At 44.0% G+C, this 20,440-nt stretch overlaps 1 protein-coding gene across 1 annotated transcript in view; it reads right to left on the bottom strand.

Annotated features, from left to right (window-relative positions):
- Positions 1 to 20,440, bottom strand: part of aamp (angio-associated, migratory cell protein) — a 34,193-nt gene that overhangs the window by 8,880 nt on the left and 4,873 nt on the right. The window contains exons 4-10 of the mRNA XM_084425868.1: positions 17,303 to 17,442; positions 17,078 to 17,222; positions 16,900 to 16,983; positions 14,788 to 14,903; positions 14,004 to 14,098; positions 12,881 to 12,971; positions 12,647 to 12,801 (exon numbers count right to left, since the gene is read on the bottom strand). Coding sequence (XP_084281994.1) covers positions 12,647 to 12,801; positions 12,881 to 12,971; positions 14,004 to 14,098; positions 14,788 to 14,903; positions 16,900 to 16,983; positions 17,078 to 17,222; positions 17,303 to 17,442 — 826 coding nt within the window. The remainder of the gene's footprint in view (positions 1 to 12,646; positions 12,802 to 12,880; positions 12,972 to 14,003; positions 14,099 to 14,787; positions 14,904 to 16,899; positions 16,984 to 17,077; positions 17,223 to 17,302; positions 17,443 to 20,440) is intronic.

The following is a 20,440-nucleotide window of genomic DNA, read 5'->3' as shown; positions in this document are numbered from 1 at the left end:
AGCTTCGATGTACTTTGCCTAACTGAAACCTGGCTTAAACCAAATGATTATTTCGGTCTAAATGAGTCTGCTCCTCCTGGATACTCCAATAAGCATGAGCCCCGTCTGATTGGTCGTGGCGGTGGTGTTGCAACAATCTATAGAGATATTCTCAATGTTACTCAGAAAACGGGTTATAAGTTTATTTCGTTTGAAGTACTTGTACTAAATGTTACGCTCTTAGATGTTAGAAAAACATCCCTATTATCTCTAGCCTTGGCTACCGTATATAGACCGCCTGGGCCTTACGCTGATTTCCTAAAAGAGTTTGCAGATTTTCTCTCAGACCTATTAGTCAATGTCGATAAAGCATTAATTGTTGGAGATTTTAACATACACGTAGATAACACAAATGATGCGTTAGGGGCTGCGTTTACAGATTTATTAAATTCATTTGGGGTCAAGCAAAACGTCACTGGTCCCACTCATCGTCTTAATCATACACTCGATTTAATTATATCACATGGAACCGATCCAACCGATATAGATATTCCACAAAGTGATGATGTCACTGACCATTACATGGTAACTTGCATATTACGTACTGCTGTAATATGTCATGCGGCGCCGCGTTATCAACTAGGCAGAACAATCCTTCCATCCACCATAGATAATTTCTCAAATTGCTTATCCGATCTGTCTCAGCTGCTGCCTGAACCCAAACAAACAGATGAATTAGAAGAACTAACTAGCACTATGAGCACCATTCTCTCTAGAACATTGGATGTTGTTGCACCCATTAAATTAAAAAAGGTCAGAGAGAAAAGTAAAGCACCATGGTACAACAATACTACGCATGTTCTAAAGAGAGAAACCCGTAATTTAGAGCGTAAATGGAAACAAACTAATCTAGAGGTCTTTAGAATCGCGTGGAAAGACAGTATGTCACGTTATAAAAAGGCCCTAAAAGCAGCCAGGGCTGAGCACCTCCGCAAACTAATAGAAAACAACCAAAATAATCCAAGGTTTTTATTTAACACCGTGGCTAGACTAACAAATAAACAGACGTCACCCGAACAAAATATCCCGTTACAGTTCAGTAGTAATGATTTCATGAACTTCTTCACTGAGAAAATAGAAAGCATCAGAACCACAATTGTAAACGTTCAATCTTCAACTGCGCCTTATAATTCAGCCTCAATTATCACCCCGCAAGAACAATTACAGTGCTTTACAACTATAGAACAAAAAGAGTTAAACTTATAACTTCATCTAAAACTACAACATGTTTATTAGATCCTATACCAACTAAACTACTGAAAGAAGTGTTACCTGTAGTGGAAGAGCCTCTCCTCAATATTATTAACTCGTCTTTATCTTTAGGTCATGTTCCAAGAACATTTAAACTGGCAGTTCTAAACCACTCATTAAGAAACCACAATTAGATCATAATAATCTAGCAAATTATAGACCCATTTCAAATCTTCCATTTATGTCTAAAATATTAGAAAAAGTGGTGTCCGCTCAACTGGGCTCTTTCTTGCAAGAAAATGACATCTATGAAAAGTTTCAGTCTGGATTCAGGCCGCATCATAGCACTGAAACTGCGCTCGTTAAAATCACAAATGATTTACTTTTAGCTTCTGACCAAGGCTGTATCTCAATACTAGTTTTACTTGATCTTAGTGCTGCGTTCGATACTATAGATCACACAATACTCTTAGATCGACTACAAAATTATACTGGTGTTCAAGGACAAGCATTAAGCTGGTTCAGATCATACTTATCTGACCGCTACCATTTTGTCTATTTAAATGGAGAAAAATCGATCATTACTCCAGTAAACTATGGAGTGCCGCAGGGATCTGTGTTAGGCCCTCTATTATTCTCAGTATATATGATGCCACTTGGAAATATTATAAGGAAACATGGAATTAGTTTCCATTGTTATGCTGATGACACTCAAATATATATTTCATCACGGCCGGATGAAAACGCTAAATTATCCAAATTGACAGAGTGTGTTAAAGATATAAAAGATTGGATGACGCGTAATTTTCTTTTATTAAATCCAGACAAGACAGAGGTACTAATCATCGGTTCAACAAACCGCCCACAAAACCTCTCACAATACAACTTTAATATAGTAGGATGTCCTGTTACTTTATCCTCTACAGTAAAAGACATGGGTGTTATACTAGACTGCAACCTGTCTTTTGAAAATGATATTTCATATATTACAAAAACAGCCTTTTTCCACCTTAGAAACATTGCTAAGCTACGTAATATGCTATCAGTTTCTGACGCAGAAAAGTTAGTTCATGCATTCATGACCTCGAGACTAGATTACTGTAATGCTTTATTAGCTGGTTGTCCTGCATCCTCAATAAACAAGCTACAGTTAGTCCAAAATGCCGCCGCTAGAGTTCTTACTAGGTCAAGAAAATATGATCATATACTGTAACACCGATTTTATCATCACTGCATTGGTTACCTATAAAGTTCCGTATTAATTATAAGGTATTGCTATTGACTTATAAAGCCCTAAACGGCTTAGCTCCAGTCTATTTAACGGATCTTCTATCGCCCTATAATCCATCGCGCTCTTTAAGATCACTAAATTCGAGGCTTTTGGTCATACCTAGGATATCCAGAACCACCAAAGGAGGGAGAGCATTTTCACATTTAGCTCCAAAACTCTGGAATAGCCTTCCTGATAGTGTTCGTTGCTCAGACTCGCTCTCCCAGTTTAAAACTAGATTAAAGTCGCATCTCTTCAGCCAGGCATTCATATAATATTTTTAATCTTACAGTTCAAACTACAATCCGGCCTCTAGTCCATAAATGCCAGAGGAGAACTGGCCCCCGACTGAGCCTGGGTTCTCCCAAGTTTTTTTTTTCTCCATTAGGTCACCTGATGGAGTTTTAGGACACCATTAGGTCACTTGATGGAGTTTTTCGGTTCCTTGCCACTGTTGCCTTTGGCTTGCTCAGTTGGGGATATTTTGGGGATATTTAATTTAATTTTATCAATCAATAAATTCCACTAGAAACAAATCTTGTTGTATTATTTTAATTTAATACTGTGAAGCTGCTTTGATACAATCTTTATTGTGAAAAGCGCTATACAAATATACTTGACTTGATACTGTTCCATAACTTACAGGCCTTCACAGACAGAGCATTTTGTCCAAAGGCTGTTCTTCTAAAAGGCACCTCACAGTCACCTCTAGCGGAGGCCCGTGTCCTGGTACCACTGTGAGTCTTTGGTTTAAAGAACTCCGACATGGGAGGTGGGGCTAATCCATTTAACACTTTATAAACAAAACAGGCATATTTAAAATGTTTTAAATTCTCTTAAGCTTAATAGATTATGCTTTTGTAAAATATTACAAATATGGAAGGACATTGGCTTTTTATCAAAGACTTTTAAGGCATTTTTATAGAGTGATTCTATTGATTTGAGTGTGTTCATACTAGTCAATGTCCAACTTGTACAACAATATTCAATATGTGATAAAATCATAGAATGTAAAAACACTTTAGCAGCCCCAAATGGTATGAATTGACGAATTAGTTTAAAATTTTGTAAATTAAATTTGACTGTACTCGATATTCTTTTTACATGTTTTTTAAAACTTAATGTGGAATCAAGGGTCACACCAAGGTAATTAAATTCCGAGACGATTTCTAATTCTTCTCCTCTTAAAAATACACCAGATTGTTTTATGTCGCGGGACTGTTTAGTGAACATCATACAAACTGTTTTTTTAGTATTGAGTAGCAGACAGGATTTAAAAAGCCATTCATTTATAGGGACCAGAGCAGAGGTCAGGATGGCAGAAGCCTCTTGAACACTTTTAGCACTTGTGTAGATGACTACATCAGCATACATTTGAAATTCAACATCAACACAAGTGTTTGGAAGGTCATTTATATATAAAGAAAATAATAAGGGACCAAGTATTGACCCTTGAGGCACACCAACGGGGACATCTAGGAAAGACGATTTGACACTGTTAATGTTCACACACTGTTTTCTTGAGTCCAAGTAAGATTTAATCCATTGGATGGCATTTGAAGAGAAGTTAAAATATGTCAGTTTAGATAATAAAATATCATGATTATTTTATCGCTGTGTATTTTATCGCTTTATATAAGGCTGTAAAATTATTTTATTTTACAGCCTTCTGAGAATATAGTTCCCAGGGTGTGTACGGTTAGAAGATGGTTGTGTCTCATGTGACCTTGTTATTCGTACATGCTGTGACTATACAAATCACAACATGTAAATAGGAAAATGTTGGTGTTATTTTGTCACTTATTGGGAGCAGTATGCTAGCTGGAGCCGTTTACCTCCAGTCTTTGTGCTAAGCTAGGCTAGCGGTGGGTGCGTCAGACAGAGTTACGGCACGCACGGAGATGAAGAGGGTATGAATGGACTTATCTAACTCTGGGGGATACGGTGAATAAGCTAAAGTCCCAAAAAGTCGGCGTGTTCCTTTAACTCCCAAAAAAGAGGGAAGGAAAGAAGTACGAGCCTAGACTCACTCCCGTTGCCAGGTCTTGCTAGAAAACAGAAACCGTAAACAGAACAAGCCCATAATGAAGCTAAATCTTTATATTGAAAGCAGGCATAAACAAAACTGCACATCGTCAATAGAGGTTTAGCTAAAACTGCAAACAAGTCTTTGGTTGCGGTCAGTGTTAGCTAACATATTGCTTTGGTCAAAAAGAGCAGATACCAAACGCACAAAACGCCAAAGCGTTGCTATGGTTACCACTGCGAGAATCAATTTCGGGTGCGAGTTGTTTTCCGTACACATGGAATGATAATTTAGGGAATCCAGTTAGGGTTAGCAGGAGCATTCATCAACTATGTGAAATAAATAAAACGATTTCAGAATCGCCACTTGTCAGTCAAACACGGTTTTAGCTTTTTAAATCTTATGTACATTATGGCGTTACTGATAAATAAACTAATTATAAAACATATTTACTTTATATGCAAAGCAGCACATTGTCACATGAGCTCTTTCTCTTATAGGCATCACTGTCACAACACACAGCACTACCATCAGTTCCTGATTGGCCTCAGTTCAACACACACCTGTTCAGTTCAACACACACCTGTTCAGTTCAACACACACCTGTTCAGTTCAACACACACCTGTTCAGTTCAACACACACCTGTTCAGTTTAACACACACCAGTTCAGTTCAACACACACCTGTTCAGTTCAACACACACACCTGTTCAGTTCAACACACACACCAGTTCAGTTCAACACACACACCAGTTCAGTTCAACACACACACCAGTTCAGTTCAACACACACACCAGTTCAGTTCAACACACACACCAGTTCAGTTCAACACACAGTTCAACACACACCAGTTCAGTTCAACACACACACACACCAGTTCAGTTCAACACACACACACACCAGTTCAGTTCAACACACACACCAGTTCAGTTCAACACACACCTGTTCAGTTCAACACACACACCAGTTCAGTTCAACACACACACCAGTTCAGTTCAACACACACACCAGTTCAGTTCAACACACACACCAGTTCAGTTCAACACAAACACCAGTTCAGTTCAACACACACACCTGTTCAGTTCAACACACACACCAGTTCAGTTCAACACACACACCAGTTCAGTTCAACACACACACCTGTTCAGTTCAACACACACACCAGTTCAGTTCAACACACACACCAGTTCAGTTCAACACACACACCAGTTCAGTTCAACACACACACCAGTTCAGTTCAACACACACACCAGTTCAGTTCAACACAAACACCAGTTCAGTTCAACACACACACCTGTTCAGTTCACACCAGTTCAGTTCAACACACACACCAGTTCAGTTCAACACACACACCAGTTCAGTTCAACACACACACCAGTTCAGTTCAACACACACACCTGTTCAGTTCAACACACACACCTGTTCAGTTCAACACACACACCTGTTCAGTTCAACACACACACCTGTTCAGTTCAACACACACACCTGTTCAGTTCAACACACACACCTGTTCAGTTCAACACACACACCTGTTCAGTTCAACACACACACCAGTTCAGTTCAACACACACACCTGTTCAGTTCAACACACACACCTGTTCAGTTCAACACACACACCTGTTCAGTTCAACACACACACCTGTTCAGTTCAACACACACACCAGTTCAGTTCAACACACACACCAGTTCAGTTCAACACACACACCTGTTCAGTTCAACACACACCTGTTCAGTTCAACACACACACCAGTTCAGTTCAACACACACACCAGTTCAGTTCAACACACACACCAGTTCAGTTCAACACACACACCAGTTCAGTTCAACACACACACCAGTTCAGTTCAACACACACACCTGTTCAGTTCAACACACACACCAGTTCAGTTCAACACACACACCAGTTCAGTTCAACACACACACCAGTTCAGTTCAACACACACACCTGTTCAGTTCAACACACACACCTGTTCAGTTCAACACACACACCAGTTCAGTTCAGTTCAACACACACACCAGTTCAGTTCAACACAAACACCAGTTCAGTTCAACACACACACCTGTTCAGTTCAACACACACACCAGTTCAGTTCAACACACACACCTGTTCAGTTCAACACACACACCTGTTCAGTTCAACACACACACCAGTTCAGTTCAACACACACACCTGTTCAGTTCAACACACACACCTGTTCAGTTCAACACACACACCTGTTCAGTTCAACACACACACCTGTTCAGTTCAACACACACACCAGTTCAGTTCAACACACACACACCTGTTCAGTTCAACACACACACCTGTTCAGTTCAACACACACACCTGTTCAGTTCAACACACACACCAGTTCAGTTCAACACACACACCAGTTCAGTTCAACACACACACCTGTTCAGTTCAACACACACACCAGTTCAGTTCAACACACACACCAGTTCAGTTCAACACACACACCAGTTCAGTTCAACACACACACCAGTTCAGTTCAACACACACACCTGTTCAGTTCAACACACACACCTGTTCAGTTCAACACACACACCAGTTCAGTTCAACACACACACCAGTTCAGTTCAACACACACACCAGTTCAGTTCAGTTCAACACACACACCAGTTCAGTTCAACACACACACCAGTTCAGTTCAACACACACACCTGTTCAGTTCAACACACACACCAGTTCAGTTCAACACACACACCAGTTCAGTTCAACACACACACCAGTTCAGTTCAACACACACACCAGTTCAGTTCAACACAAACACCAGTTCAGTTCAACACACACACCTGTTCAGTTCAACACACACACCTGTTCAGTTCAACACACACACACCTCTTCAGTTCAACACACACACACCTGTTCAGTTCAACACACACCAGTTCAGTTCAACACACACACCTCTTCAGTTCAACACACACACCTGTTCAGTTCAACACACACACCTGTTCAGTTCAACACACACACCAGTTCAGTTCAACACACACACCTGTTCAGTTCAACACACACACCTGTTCAGTTCAACACACACACCTGTTCAGTTCAACACACACACCTGTTCAGTTCAACACACACACCAGTTCAGTTCAACACACACACCAGTTCAGTTCAACACACACACCTGTTCAGTTCAACACACACACCTGTTCAGTTCAACACACACACCTGTTCAGTTCAACACACACACCAGTTCAGTTCAACACACACACCAGTTCAGTTCAACACACACACCAGTTCAGTTCAACACACACACCAGTTCAGTTCAACACACACACCAGTTCAGTTCAGTTCAGTTCAACACACACACCAGTTCAGTTCAACACACACACCAGTTCAGTTCAACACACACACCAGTTCAGTTCAACACACACACCAGTTCAGTTCAACACACACACCTGTTCAGTTCAACACACACACCAGTTCAGTTCAACACACACACCAGTTCAGTTCAACACACACACCAGTTCAGTTCAACACACACACCTGTTCAGTTCAACACACACACCTGTTCAGTTCAACACACACACCAGTTCAGTTCAACACACACACCAGTTCAGTTCAACACACACACCAGTTCAGTTCAACACACACACCAGTTCAGTTCAACACACACACCTGTTCAGTTCAACACACACACCTGTTCAGTTCAACACACACACCAGTTCAGTTCAACACACACACCTGTTCAGTTCAACACACACCTGTTCAGTTCAACACACACACACCAGTTCAGTTCAACACACACACCAGTTCAGTTCAACACACACCTGTTCAGTTCAACACACACCTGTTCAGTTCAACACACACACACCAGTTCAGTTCAACACACACACCTGTTCAGTTCAACACACACACCTGTTCAGTTCAACACACACACACCAGTTCAGTTCAACACACACACCTGTTCAGTTCAACACACACACCAGTTCAGTTCAACACACACACCAGTTCAGTTCAACACACACACCAGTTCAGTTCAACACAAACACCAGTTCAGTTCAACACACACACCAGTTCAGTTCAACACACACACCGGTTCAGTTCAACACACACACCTGTTCAGTTCAACACACACCGGTTCAGTTCAACACACACACCGGTTCAGTTCAACACACACACCTGTTCAGTTCAACACACACACCTGTTCAGTTCAACACACACACCTGTTCAGTTCAACACACACACCAGTTCAGTTCAACACACACCGGTTCAGTTCAACACACACACCGGTTCAGTTCAACACACACACCTGTTCAGTTCAACACACACACCTCTTCAGTTCAACACACACACCTGTTCAGTTCAACACACACACCTGTTCAGTTCAACACACACACCAGTTCAGTTCAACACACACACCTGTTCAGTTCAACACACACACCAGTTCAGTTCAACACACACACCAGTTCAGTTCAACACACACACCTGTTCAGTTCAACACACACACCTGTTCAGTTCAACACACACACCTGTTCAGTTCAACACACACACCAGTTCAGTTCAACACACACACCAGTTCAGTTCAACACACACACCAGTTCAGTTCAACACACACACCAGTTCAGTTCAACACACACACCAGTTCAGTTCAGTTCAGTTCAACACACACACCAGTTCAGTTCAACACACACACCAGTTCAGTTCAACACACACACCAGTTCAGTTCAACACACACACCAGTTCAGTTCAACACACACACCTGTTCAGTTCAACACACACACCAGTTCAGTTCAACACACACACCAGTTCAGTTCAACACACACACCAGTTCAGTTCAACACACACACCTGTTCAGTTCAACACACACACCTGTTCAGTTCAACACACACACCAGTTCAGTTCAACACACACACCAGTTCAGTTCAACACACACACCAGTTCAGTTCAACACACACACCAGTTCAGTTCAACACACACACCTGTTCAGTTCAACACACACACCTGTTCAGTTCAACACACACACCAGTTCAGTTCAACACACACACCTGTTCAGTTCAACACACACCTGTTCAGTTCAACACACACACACCAGTTCAGTTCAACACACACACCAGTTCAGTTCAACACACACCTGTTCAGTTCAACACACACCTGTTCAGTTCAACACACACACACCAGTTCAGTTCAACACACACACCTGTTCAGTTCAACACACACCTGTTCAGTTCAACACACACACACCAGTTCAGTTCAACACACACACCTGTTCAGTTCAACACACACACCAGTTCAGTTCAACACACACACCAGTTCAGTTCAACACACACACCAGTTCAGTTCAACACAAACACCAGTTCAGTTCAACACACACACCAGTTCAGTTCAACACACACACCGGTTCAGTTCAACACACACACCTGTTCAGTTCAACACACACCGGTTCAGTTCAACACACACACCGGTTCAGTTCAACACACACACCTGTTCAGTTCAACACACACACCTGTTCAGTTCAACACACACACCTGTTCAGTTCAACACACACACCAGTTCAGTTCAACACACACACCAGTTCAGTTCAACACACACACCTGTTCAGTTCAACACACACACCTGTTCAGTTCAACACACACACCTGTTCAGTTCAACACACACACCAGTTCAGTTCAACACACACACCAGTTCAGTTCAACACACACACCAGTTCAGTTCAACACACACACCAGTTCAGTTCAACACACACACCAGTTCAGTTCAGTTCAACACACACACCAGTTCAGTTCAACACACACACCAGTTCAGTTCAACACACACACCAGTTCAGTTCAACACACACACCAGTTCAGTTCAACACACACACCAGTTCAGTTCAACACACACACCTGTTCAGTTCAACACACACACCAGTTCAGTTCAACACACACACCAGTTCAGTTCAACACACACACCAGTTCAGTTCAACACACACACCTGTTCAGTTCAACACACACACCAGTTCAGTTCAACACACACACCAGTTCAGTTCAACACACACACCAGTTCAGTTCAACACACACACCAGTTCAGTTCAACACACACACCAGTTCAGTTCAACACACACACCAGTTCAGTTCAACACACACACCTGTTCAGTTCAACACACACACCAGTTCAGTTCAACACACACACCTGTTCAGTTCAACACACACCTGTTCAGTTCAACACACACACACCAGTTCAGTTCAACACACACACCAGTTCAGTTCAACACACACCTGTTCAGTTCAACACACACCTGTTCAGTTCAACACACACACACCAGTTCAGTTCAACACACACACCTGTTCAGTTCAACACACACCTGTTCAGTTCAACACACACACACCAGTTCAGTTCAACACACACACCTGTTCAGTTCAACACACACACCAGTTCAGTTCAACACACACACCAGTTCAGTTCAACACACACACCAGTTCAGTTCAACACAAACACCAGTTCAGTTCAACACACACACCAGTTCAGTTCAACACACACACCGGTTCAGTTCAACACACACACCTGTTCAGTTCAACACACACCGGTTCAGTTCAACACACACACCGGTTCAGTTCAACACACACACCTGTTCAGTTCAACACACACACCTGTTCAGTTCAACACACACACCAGTTCAGTTCAACACACACACCAGTTCAGTTCAACACACACACCTGTTCAGTTCAACACACACACCTGTTCAGTTCAACACACACACACCAGTTCAGTTCAACACACACACACACCTGTTCAGTTCAACACACACACCTGTTCAGTTCAACACACACACCAGTTCAGTTCAACACACACACCAGTTCAGTTCAACACACACACCAGTTCAGTTCAACACAACACACACACCTGTTCAGTTCAACACACACCTGTTCAGTTCAACACACACACCTGTTCAGTTCAACACACACACCTGTTCAGTTCAACACACACACACCTGTTCAGTTCAACACACACACACCTGTTCAGTTCAACACACACACACCTGTTCAGTTCAACACACACACACCTGTTCAGTTCAACACACACACACCTGTTCAGTTCAACACACACACACCTGTTCAGTTCAACACACACACACCTGTTCAGTTCAACACACACACCTGTTCAGTTCAACACACACACACACACACACCTGTTCAGTTCAACACACACACCTGTTCAGTTCAACACACACACACCTGTTCAGTTTAACACACACCAGTTCAGTTCAACACACACACCTGTTCAGTTCAACACACACACCTGTTCAGTTCAACACACACACACCTGTTCAGTTCAACACACACACACCTGTTCAGTTTAACACACACCAGTTCAGTTCAACACACACACCTGTTCAGTTCAACACACACACCTGTTCAGTTCAACACACACACCTGTTCAGTTCAACACACACACACCTGTTCAGTTTAACACACACCAGTTCAGTTCAACACACACACACCAGTTCAGTTCAACACACACACCAGTTCAGTTCAACACACACACCTGTTCAGTTCAACACACACACCAGTTCAGTTCAACACACACACCTGTTCAGTTCAACACACACACCTGTTCAGTTCAACACACACACCTGTTCAGTTCAACACACACACCTGTTCAGTTCAACACACACACCAGTTCAGTTCAACACACACACCTGTTCAGTTCAACACACACACCTGTTCAGTTCAACACACACACCAGTTCAGTTCAACACACACACCTGTTCAGTTCAACACACACACCTGTTCAGTTCAACACACACACCTGTTCAGTTCAACACACACACCTGTTCAGTTCAACACACACACCTGTTCAGTTCAACACACACACCTGTTCAGTTCAACACACACACCTGTTCAGTTCAACACACACACCAGTTCAGTTCAACACACACACCTGTTCAGTTCAACACACACACCAGTTCAGTTCAACACACACACCTGTTCAGTTCAACACACACACCTGTTCAGTTCAACACACACACCTGTTCAGTTCAACACACACACACCAGTTCAGTTCAACACACACCTGTTCAGTTCAACACACACACACCTGTTCAGTTCAACACACACCTGTTCAGTTCAACACACACCAGTTCAGTTCAACACACACCAGTTCAGTTCAACACACACACCAGTTCAGTTCAACACACACACCTGTTCAGCACGAAGTCGAGGATCTCAGCAGTGTGTCCACGATACTCTGACATCAGCATTCCTGATCGAGCGTCCCACAGAGTCACCACACCAGCCAGATTACAGGTGGAGACCACAGCAGACGCCTCTTCCCACTGCAGGTGGACTAGCCCAACCTGACACACACACACACACACACACGTCATATAAGGCAAGACGTTTTTGTGCCACATTTAAAGTATTCTCAGCTTTTACCTCATGTTTACACCGATGTCTGAGGCTCTGTGAATTCATATCATAAATGGCCAGTGTGCCGTCCAGATACGCAACGGCAACTAGAGGCAGCCTGGAACACAGCAAAACACTTCTAATAAGTCAAGTCACATTTATATATTATGAATGAAATCAATCCACAACCTGACCTCTGACCTGTAATGCTGCCTGAATCATAATCACACACTGTTGGCTCGTTGGCCAGAGGAGAACAGAGACTGAGTTTCTCACGAGGGTTTTCCTCCATTCTGTCTCTGATGGAGTTTGTGCTCGTCACTGTCGCCTCTGGATTCATTATTTGGAGAAACGTAATATTCAACAGTATTATTGATCTGACTGCACTGACACTACTGTATGATGACATCACTGTTTTCTCTAGAACTGCTTCATAGATGATCATATTTGATAAACTTTACAGTTAAACTGAACTGACCTCAGCTGATCTGTTTGCATCATTGCTCATTATTTTCCTGTTTATCACTAAAGCTGCTTGTACTGTATAAACAACATGTATTGTATTAAGCGCAACAGAAATAAAGGAGGACTACATGGACCCTAATAATAGGATTATTAGAACAGTTGGAATTAAACCTTAATTAATGTAACCACACCAATCAGAATAAATCAGCCAAATCAGATTTAAATTTCATTCAGATGTTAAGGGGTGGTTAGGGTTAGGGTTAGGGTTTCTAACCCATTCGATAGGACACACTTGATTGGACTGAAAACTGAAACTGCAAAGTTGATGTAGAACTGGGGTAATGACGTATGAAGCACAGAACGAGTTCTCCTTCCACTCGTCATCTGTGAAGAGCAGGACACTGTCGTCCCAGCAGCCCTTGCTTCAGACTCAGCCACAGATGCTTGTTTTGGGCATTTTTACTGCTTTATAAATATAAGCAGTGCTCGTCGTCTCCTAATCACAAGTCAGTGTTTGGTGGACTGATGTTACTCAGTTAAAAAGCGGGTCTTGTGCTCGGAGACTGGCTGTGAGAGATCATTGAGGATCACGGATGAAGTCTGACTGGCTGATCAATGTGTGTTTGCACTACATCAGAACACCACTACACACTTATGCCTGAGTAGAGTTAGATGCTTTACTTACACATTACAAAATCCCACAGATTCTACAGAGTTGGAATCCTGCTCCTGCATCGAGTCTTTCGCTTCAGTGTTTTCACTGGAAAATGAACATAACACCTAAAGAAGAAAATAAAGGAATCACACGGCAGAACATGTGAAGCTCTCTGATGTGGAAAAGCACTTGCTTCCCCCAGGAAAATATATCTTGATTTAAGAATTTTAAGATATTGTACTTTTTTTGTACAATATTTACAAGTAAAAGCATTTTTGCAGCGTGTATGAATGCTTTAAAAAGGAGGAGACCAAAATAATCTCTGGGTTTACCAAAGAAAACCAGGTTAGGTTCACAGAGTAAGTTAGCATGGTAAATCTCACAATCAATCCAGAATCATTTCTCGATTCACGACGCATCGATTTATTGTCCCAGCCCTAATGACTGATTTAACACTGTCTTGATTTGTGCATTAATTGTGATGTAATTATAAAGTATAAATAAAATCATCAATTTAAACATTATGCAGCATGACAAAAATGTGACTCAGTTTTCATTGACTAAAACTACACTAAGATTCCCAGATATTAGTTGACCTAAACTTGACTAAACGAAAACAGGACAAGGTTGACTTCATGTGATAAAAACTAAAGAGTACATTAGACACGACTAAGACTAAATAAAAAAAAATATCTGACAAAATGAACACTAGTGCTTTGAGACTTCCTGCTTCTTCATTAAAAGCACAAATAAAGACATAAAAATATCACTATAGTATTGAGTAAAAACCACTGGTTAGGGTTCCTCTGGTCACCTTTCCTGTGGATGTGTTGATGAGTTTGGCCTGACCGTCGACAGAGCCCGTCAGAACCAGCGTTCCCTCTTTATTGCAGGCCAGAGCCGTCAGCGGCCCCTGGTGCCCGTCGGGCCCTGAGGAAACACACACACACACACGGGTTCAGGGCTAACAACACACTTACATCCGCCCTATTGATTGAGTCATCTCACATTCTGTGCTTTATAGGGAAAGCAGAAGTGTTGGAACAGCATTAAGAGTGAATAATAACTTATGATTTCTCATACAGAAAGTTCTAGGACTGGGACAATAAACCGATGCATCACGATTCTCTCTCCAATCCATCCTGACTAGGGTGGTCCTTATTTTTAAAGTCTCCAATTGTCATGCTCTTAACCCTTCAAATTGTTCCTTTATATAAGAAAATACAGCATGCCAATTTTTATGGCAGTAACATAATATTACTGATAGCTCAATAGCTTTAACCTTTGAGATTTTGATGATTTTCGTAAAAAACTATCATTTGAATTGGTATTGTACCTGGCTAGTAAAATTCATATTCCACATACACACACATATATTCCATATGCTCCATATATTCCTAAATATGTATTTTAGATGCATATCTCAGTTTACTTATTGTAGAAACTAAATCCAAATGAATCCATCCATGACCTGTTTAGCAGATTTACCTTTCCTGGTGGAATCAATACATATTTCTATTGATGATCACCTTGGTTATTGTTTGGGTTTAGAGCACATTTTTTGGTTTAAAAAAATTGCATTACGTTCCTTGAAATTGACCCGGAACTTTGGCCGAATCAAGCAGATTATCAGGAGGCACAGGCAACCATACATGCAATGATCACGCCGAGAGAGGAGTGGCTCTGATTCAAGAGTACAGTGGCTATCTCACACACTCTGAAGAACAGCTGCAGTTTCTCCTTCATGTGGTGGAAGATCACCGACAGATCTATCCAGACTGCTAGAAGTCCACACTGGCTGCTGAGCATCAGAAATGAGGGATTGTTGAAAACTTTGTGCTTTTTTTGAGATTGTTGTCAGTGTTGTCATGTCAGTGTTGCTCTGATTTCAATAAAATGTAGTTCATTTGCAGCAACTTTTAATATGACTTGCATATCACAATAACGCCGCACAGCTTAACATAGGCAATCTTCCACATGATTGAGCTATCTCTAAATATCTTTTTTTTGTCAACATTTTTGCATATTTCCAATTCTGAAGTTAAAAGGAACAGTTTAAGAGGTTAAGACACTAACATTTTGCACAAAAAAAAAATTGGACTTGATAAGGACCACCCTAATCCTGACCCTTATTTTCTAACAGCAGATGGCGCTGTAGGCTAGCTTAACCACACGCTCTAATGCTCATGAAGAAGGTGTGTGTGTGTGATACCAGTCCACTGAAGGGTTAAGCGTACTCGCACCTCAGAGTGCTCTAATGATGCGATATTGATGATAACAGTCCCACTGCAAACACACTTGTAATTTATTTCAACCTTTTCGAACTTTATAAAATATTATTTTATAGCGGATTGAAGAAGTGTGTGTGAGGAACTGGAAGCCAGCAGAGTTTGGCTGAAACACACACTTCATCTGCTGTTAGAAACTACGATCAGAATCGAGGCGAGAGACAATCAGAATGCATTTGGAAAATCTCAGAATCGGTCCGGAATCGTCTGAAGAATCACGATGCATCGATGTCCCAGTCCTGGAGAGCACACACACTCATCATCAGCCCTCATCACACACACACACACACTGTGTCATCATCATGCAGCGACACCAACCACACTCATCATCAGCCCTCATCACACACACACACACTGTGTCATCATCATGCAGCGACACCAACCACACTCATCATCAGCCCTCATCACACACACACTCATCATCATGCAGCGACACCAACCACACTCATCATCAGCCCTCATCACACACACACACACACTCATCATCATGCAGCGACACCAACCACACTCATCATCAGCCCTCATCACACACACACACACACTCATCATCATGCAGCGACACCAACCACACTCTGACCAGTTCATCACAATCCTAAACTTTATTTGCAATCCGAAGCGATATCAGAAGAAGGGATTACCTTTGATGACACAGACGGCATTGCCTTGTTTTAAGTCCCACAGACGTAAACTTCCATCCTCGTATCCCACAATCACTCTCTTCCCTGTAAACACACAGACGCTCAGTTCACCTGCATCATCATCATCATCATCATCATCATCATCATCATCATCATCATCATCATCATCTGCTCTCACCGTCAGGGAGGATCTTCCCGCTGGTTGATTGACAGCTCGGGCCCGGGAAGGTCTTGCACTCTCCGCTCGGGATCTTCCACATCCACACGTTCCCATCGGCTGAGCCGGCGAGCAGCACAGGAGCGCAGGAGTGCCACTCCAGCCACTGATGATGAGGAGAAACACACACACATCACACACACTCCCACACATGCGCAACGCACACATGACCTGCTGTACACACACCTCCAGGTCTCCCACTTCAAAACTCCAGATCTCCTGCTTGTTCTCCACGTTCCAGACTTTGATGAGGCCGCTCATATCTCCGGACGCAACCAGCCGAGAGTCCCAGCTGAACGACACACACGTCACCGAGTCCTTGTGCCCTGCAGGAACACACAATCAGGTGTGTGTGAGGACGTGTGTGTGTGTGTGTGTGTGTGTGTGTGTGTGTGTGTGTGTGTGTGTGTGTGTGTGTGTGTGTGTGTGTGTGTGTGCTGAGAGTCCCAGCTGAACGACACACACGTCACCGAGTCCTTGTGCCCTGCAGGAACACACAATCAGGTGTGTGTGAGGACGTGTGTGTGTGTGTGTGTGTGTGTGTGTGTGTGTGTGTGTGTGTGTGTGTGTGTGTGTGTGTGTGATGAGAGTCCCAGCTGAACGACACACACGTCACCGAGTCCTTGTGCCCTGCAGGAACACACAATCAGGTGTGTGTGAGGACGTGTGTGTGTGTGTGTGTGTGTGTGTGTGTGTGTGTGTGTGTGTGTGTGTGTGTGTGTGTGATGAGAGTCCCAGCTGAACGACACACACGTCACCGAGTCCTTGTGCCCTGCAGGAACACACAATCAGGTGTGTGTGAGGACGTGTGTGTGTGTGTGTGTGTGTGTGTGTGTGTGTGTGTGTGTGTGTGTGTGTGTGTGTGTGTGTGTGTGTGCTGAGAGTCCCAGCTGAACGACACACACGTCACCGAGTCCTTGTGCCCTGCAGGAACACACAATCAGGTGTGTGTGAGGACGTGTGTGTGTGTGTGTGTGTGTGTGTGTGTGTGTGTGTGTGTGTGTGTGTGTGCTGAGAGTCCCAGCTGAACGACACACACGTCACCGAGTCCTTGTGCCCTGCAGGAACACACAATCAGGTGTGTGTGAGGACGTGTGTGTGTGTGTGTGTGTGTGTGTGTGTGTGTGTGTGTGTGTGTGTGTGTGTGTGTGTGTGTGTGTGCCGAGAGTCCCAGCTGAACGACACACACGTCACCGAGTCCTTGTGCCCTGCAGGAACACACAATCAGGTGTGTGTGAGGACGTGTGTGTGTGTGTGTGTGTGTGTGTGTGTGTGTGTGTGTGTGTGTGTGTGTGTGCTGAGAGTCCCAGCTGAACGACACACACGTCACCGAGTCCTTGTGCCCTGCAGGAACACACAATCAGGTGTGTGTGAGGACGTGTGTGTGTGTGTGTGTGTGTGTGTGTGTGTGTGTGTGTGTGTGTGTGTGTGTGTGTGCTGAGAGTCCCAGCTGAACGACACACACGTCACCGAGTCCTTGTGCCCTGCAGGAACACACAATCAGGTGTGTGTGAGGACGTGTGTGTGTGTGTGTGTGTGTGTGTGTGTGTGTGTGTGTGTGTGTGTGTGTGCCGAGAGTCCCAGCTGAACGACACACACGTCACCGAGTCCTTGTGCCCTGCAGGAACACACAATCAGGTGTGTGTGAGGACGTGTGTGTGTGTGTGTGTGTGTGTGTGTGTGTGTGTGTGTGTGTGTGTGTGTGTGTGTGTGATGAGAGTCCCAGCTGAACGACACACACGTCACCGAGTCCTTGTGCCCTGCAGGAACACACAATCAGGTGTGTGTGAGGACGTGTGTGTGTGTGTGTGTGTGTGTGTGTGTGTGTGTGTGTGTGTGTGTGTGTGCTGAGAGTCCCAGCTGAACGACACACACGTCACCGAGTCCTTGTGCCCTGCAGGAACACACAATCAGGTGTGTGTGAGGACGTGTGTGTGTGTGTGTGTGTGTGTGTGTGTGTGTGTGTGTGTGTGTGTGTGTGTGTGTGTGTGTGTGCCGAGAGTCCCAGCTGAACGACACACACGTCACCGAGTCCTTGTGCCCTGCAGGAACACACAATCAGGTGTGTGTGAGGACGTGTGTGTGTGTGTGTGTGTGTGTGTGTGTGTGTGTGTGTGTGTGTGTGTGTGCTGAGAGTCCCAGCTGAACGACACACACGTCACCGAGTCCTTGTGCCCTGCAGGAACACACAATCAGGTGTGTGTGAGGACGTGTGTGTGTGTGTGTGTGTGTGTGTGTGTGTGTGTGTGTGTGTGTGTGTGTGTGTGTGTGTGTGTGCTGAGAGTCCCAGCTGAACGACACACACGTCACCGAGTCCTTGTGCCCTGCAGGAACACACAATCAGGTGTGTGTGAGGACGTGTGTGTGTGTGTGTGTGTGTGTGTGTGTGTGTGTGTGTGTGTGTGTGTGTGTGTGTGCCGAGAGTCCCAGCTGAACGACACACACGTCACCGAGTCCTTGTGCCCTGCAGGAACACACAATCAGGTGTGTGTGAGGACGTGTGTGTGTGTGTGTGTGTGTGTGTGTGTGTGTGTGTGTGTGTGTGTGTGTGTGTGTGTGTGCTGAGAGTCCCAGCTGAACGACACACACGTCACCGAGTCCTTGTGCCCTGCAGGAACACACAATCAGGTGTGTGTGAGGACGTGTGTGTGTGTGTGTGTGTGTGTGTGTGTGTGTGTGTGTGTGTGTGTGTGTGTGTGTGTGTGATGAGAGTCCCAGCTGAACGACACACACGTCACCGAGTCCTTGTGCCCTGCAGGAACACACAATCAGGTGTGTGTGAGGACGTGTGTGTGTGTGTGTGTGTGTGTGTGTGTGTGTGTGTGTGTGTGTGTGTGTGTGTGTGTGTGTGTGTGATGAGAGTCCCAGCTGAACGACACACACGTCACCGAGTCCTTGTGCCCTGCAGGAACACACAATCAGGTGTGTGTGAGGACGTGTGTGTGTGTGTGTGTGTGTGTGTGTGTGTGTGTGTGTGTGTGTGTGCTGAGAGTCCCAGCTGAACGACACACACGTCACCGAGTCCTTGTGCCCTGCAGGAACACACAATCAGGTGTGTGTGAGGACGTGTGTGTGTGTGTGTGTGTGTGTGTGTGTGTGTGTGTGTGTGTGTGTGTGTGTGTGTGTGTGTGTGTGTGCCGAGAGTCCCAGCTGAACGACACACACGTCACCGAGTCCTTGTGCCCTGCAGGAACACACAATCAGGTGTGTGTGAGGACGTGTGTGTGTGTGTGTGTGTGTGTGTGTGTGTGTGTGTGTGTGTGTGTGTGTGATGAGAGTCCCAGCTGAACGACACACACGTCACCGAGTCCTTGTGCCCTGCAG

This window comes from Rutilus rutilus (genome assembly GCF_951802725.1).
Source record: "Rutilus rutilus genome assembly, chromosome: 12".
NCBI lineage: Eukaryota > Metazoa > Chordata > Actinopteri > Cypriniformes > Leuciscidae > Rutilus > Rutilus rutilus.
The sequence above is the reverse complement of the archived record's forward strand: the minus strand, read 5'-3'. Positions and strand labels throughout refer to the sequence as shown.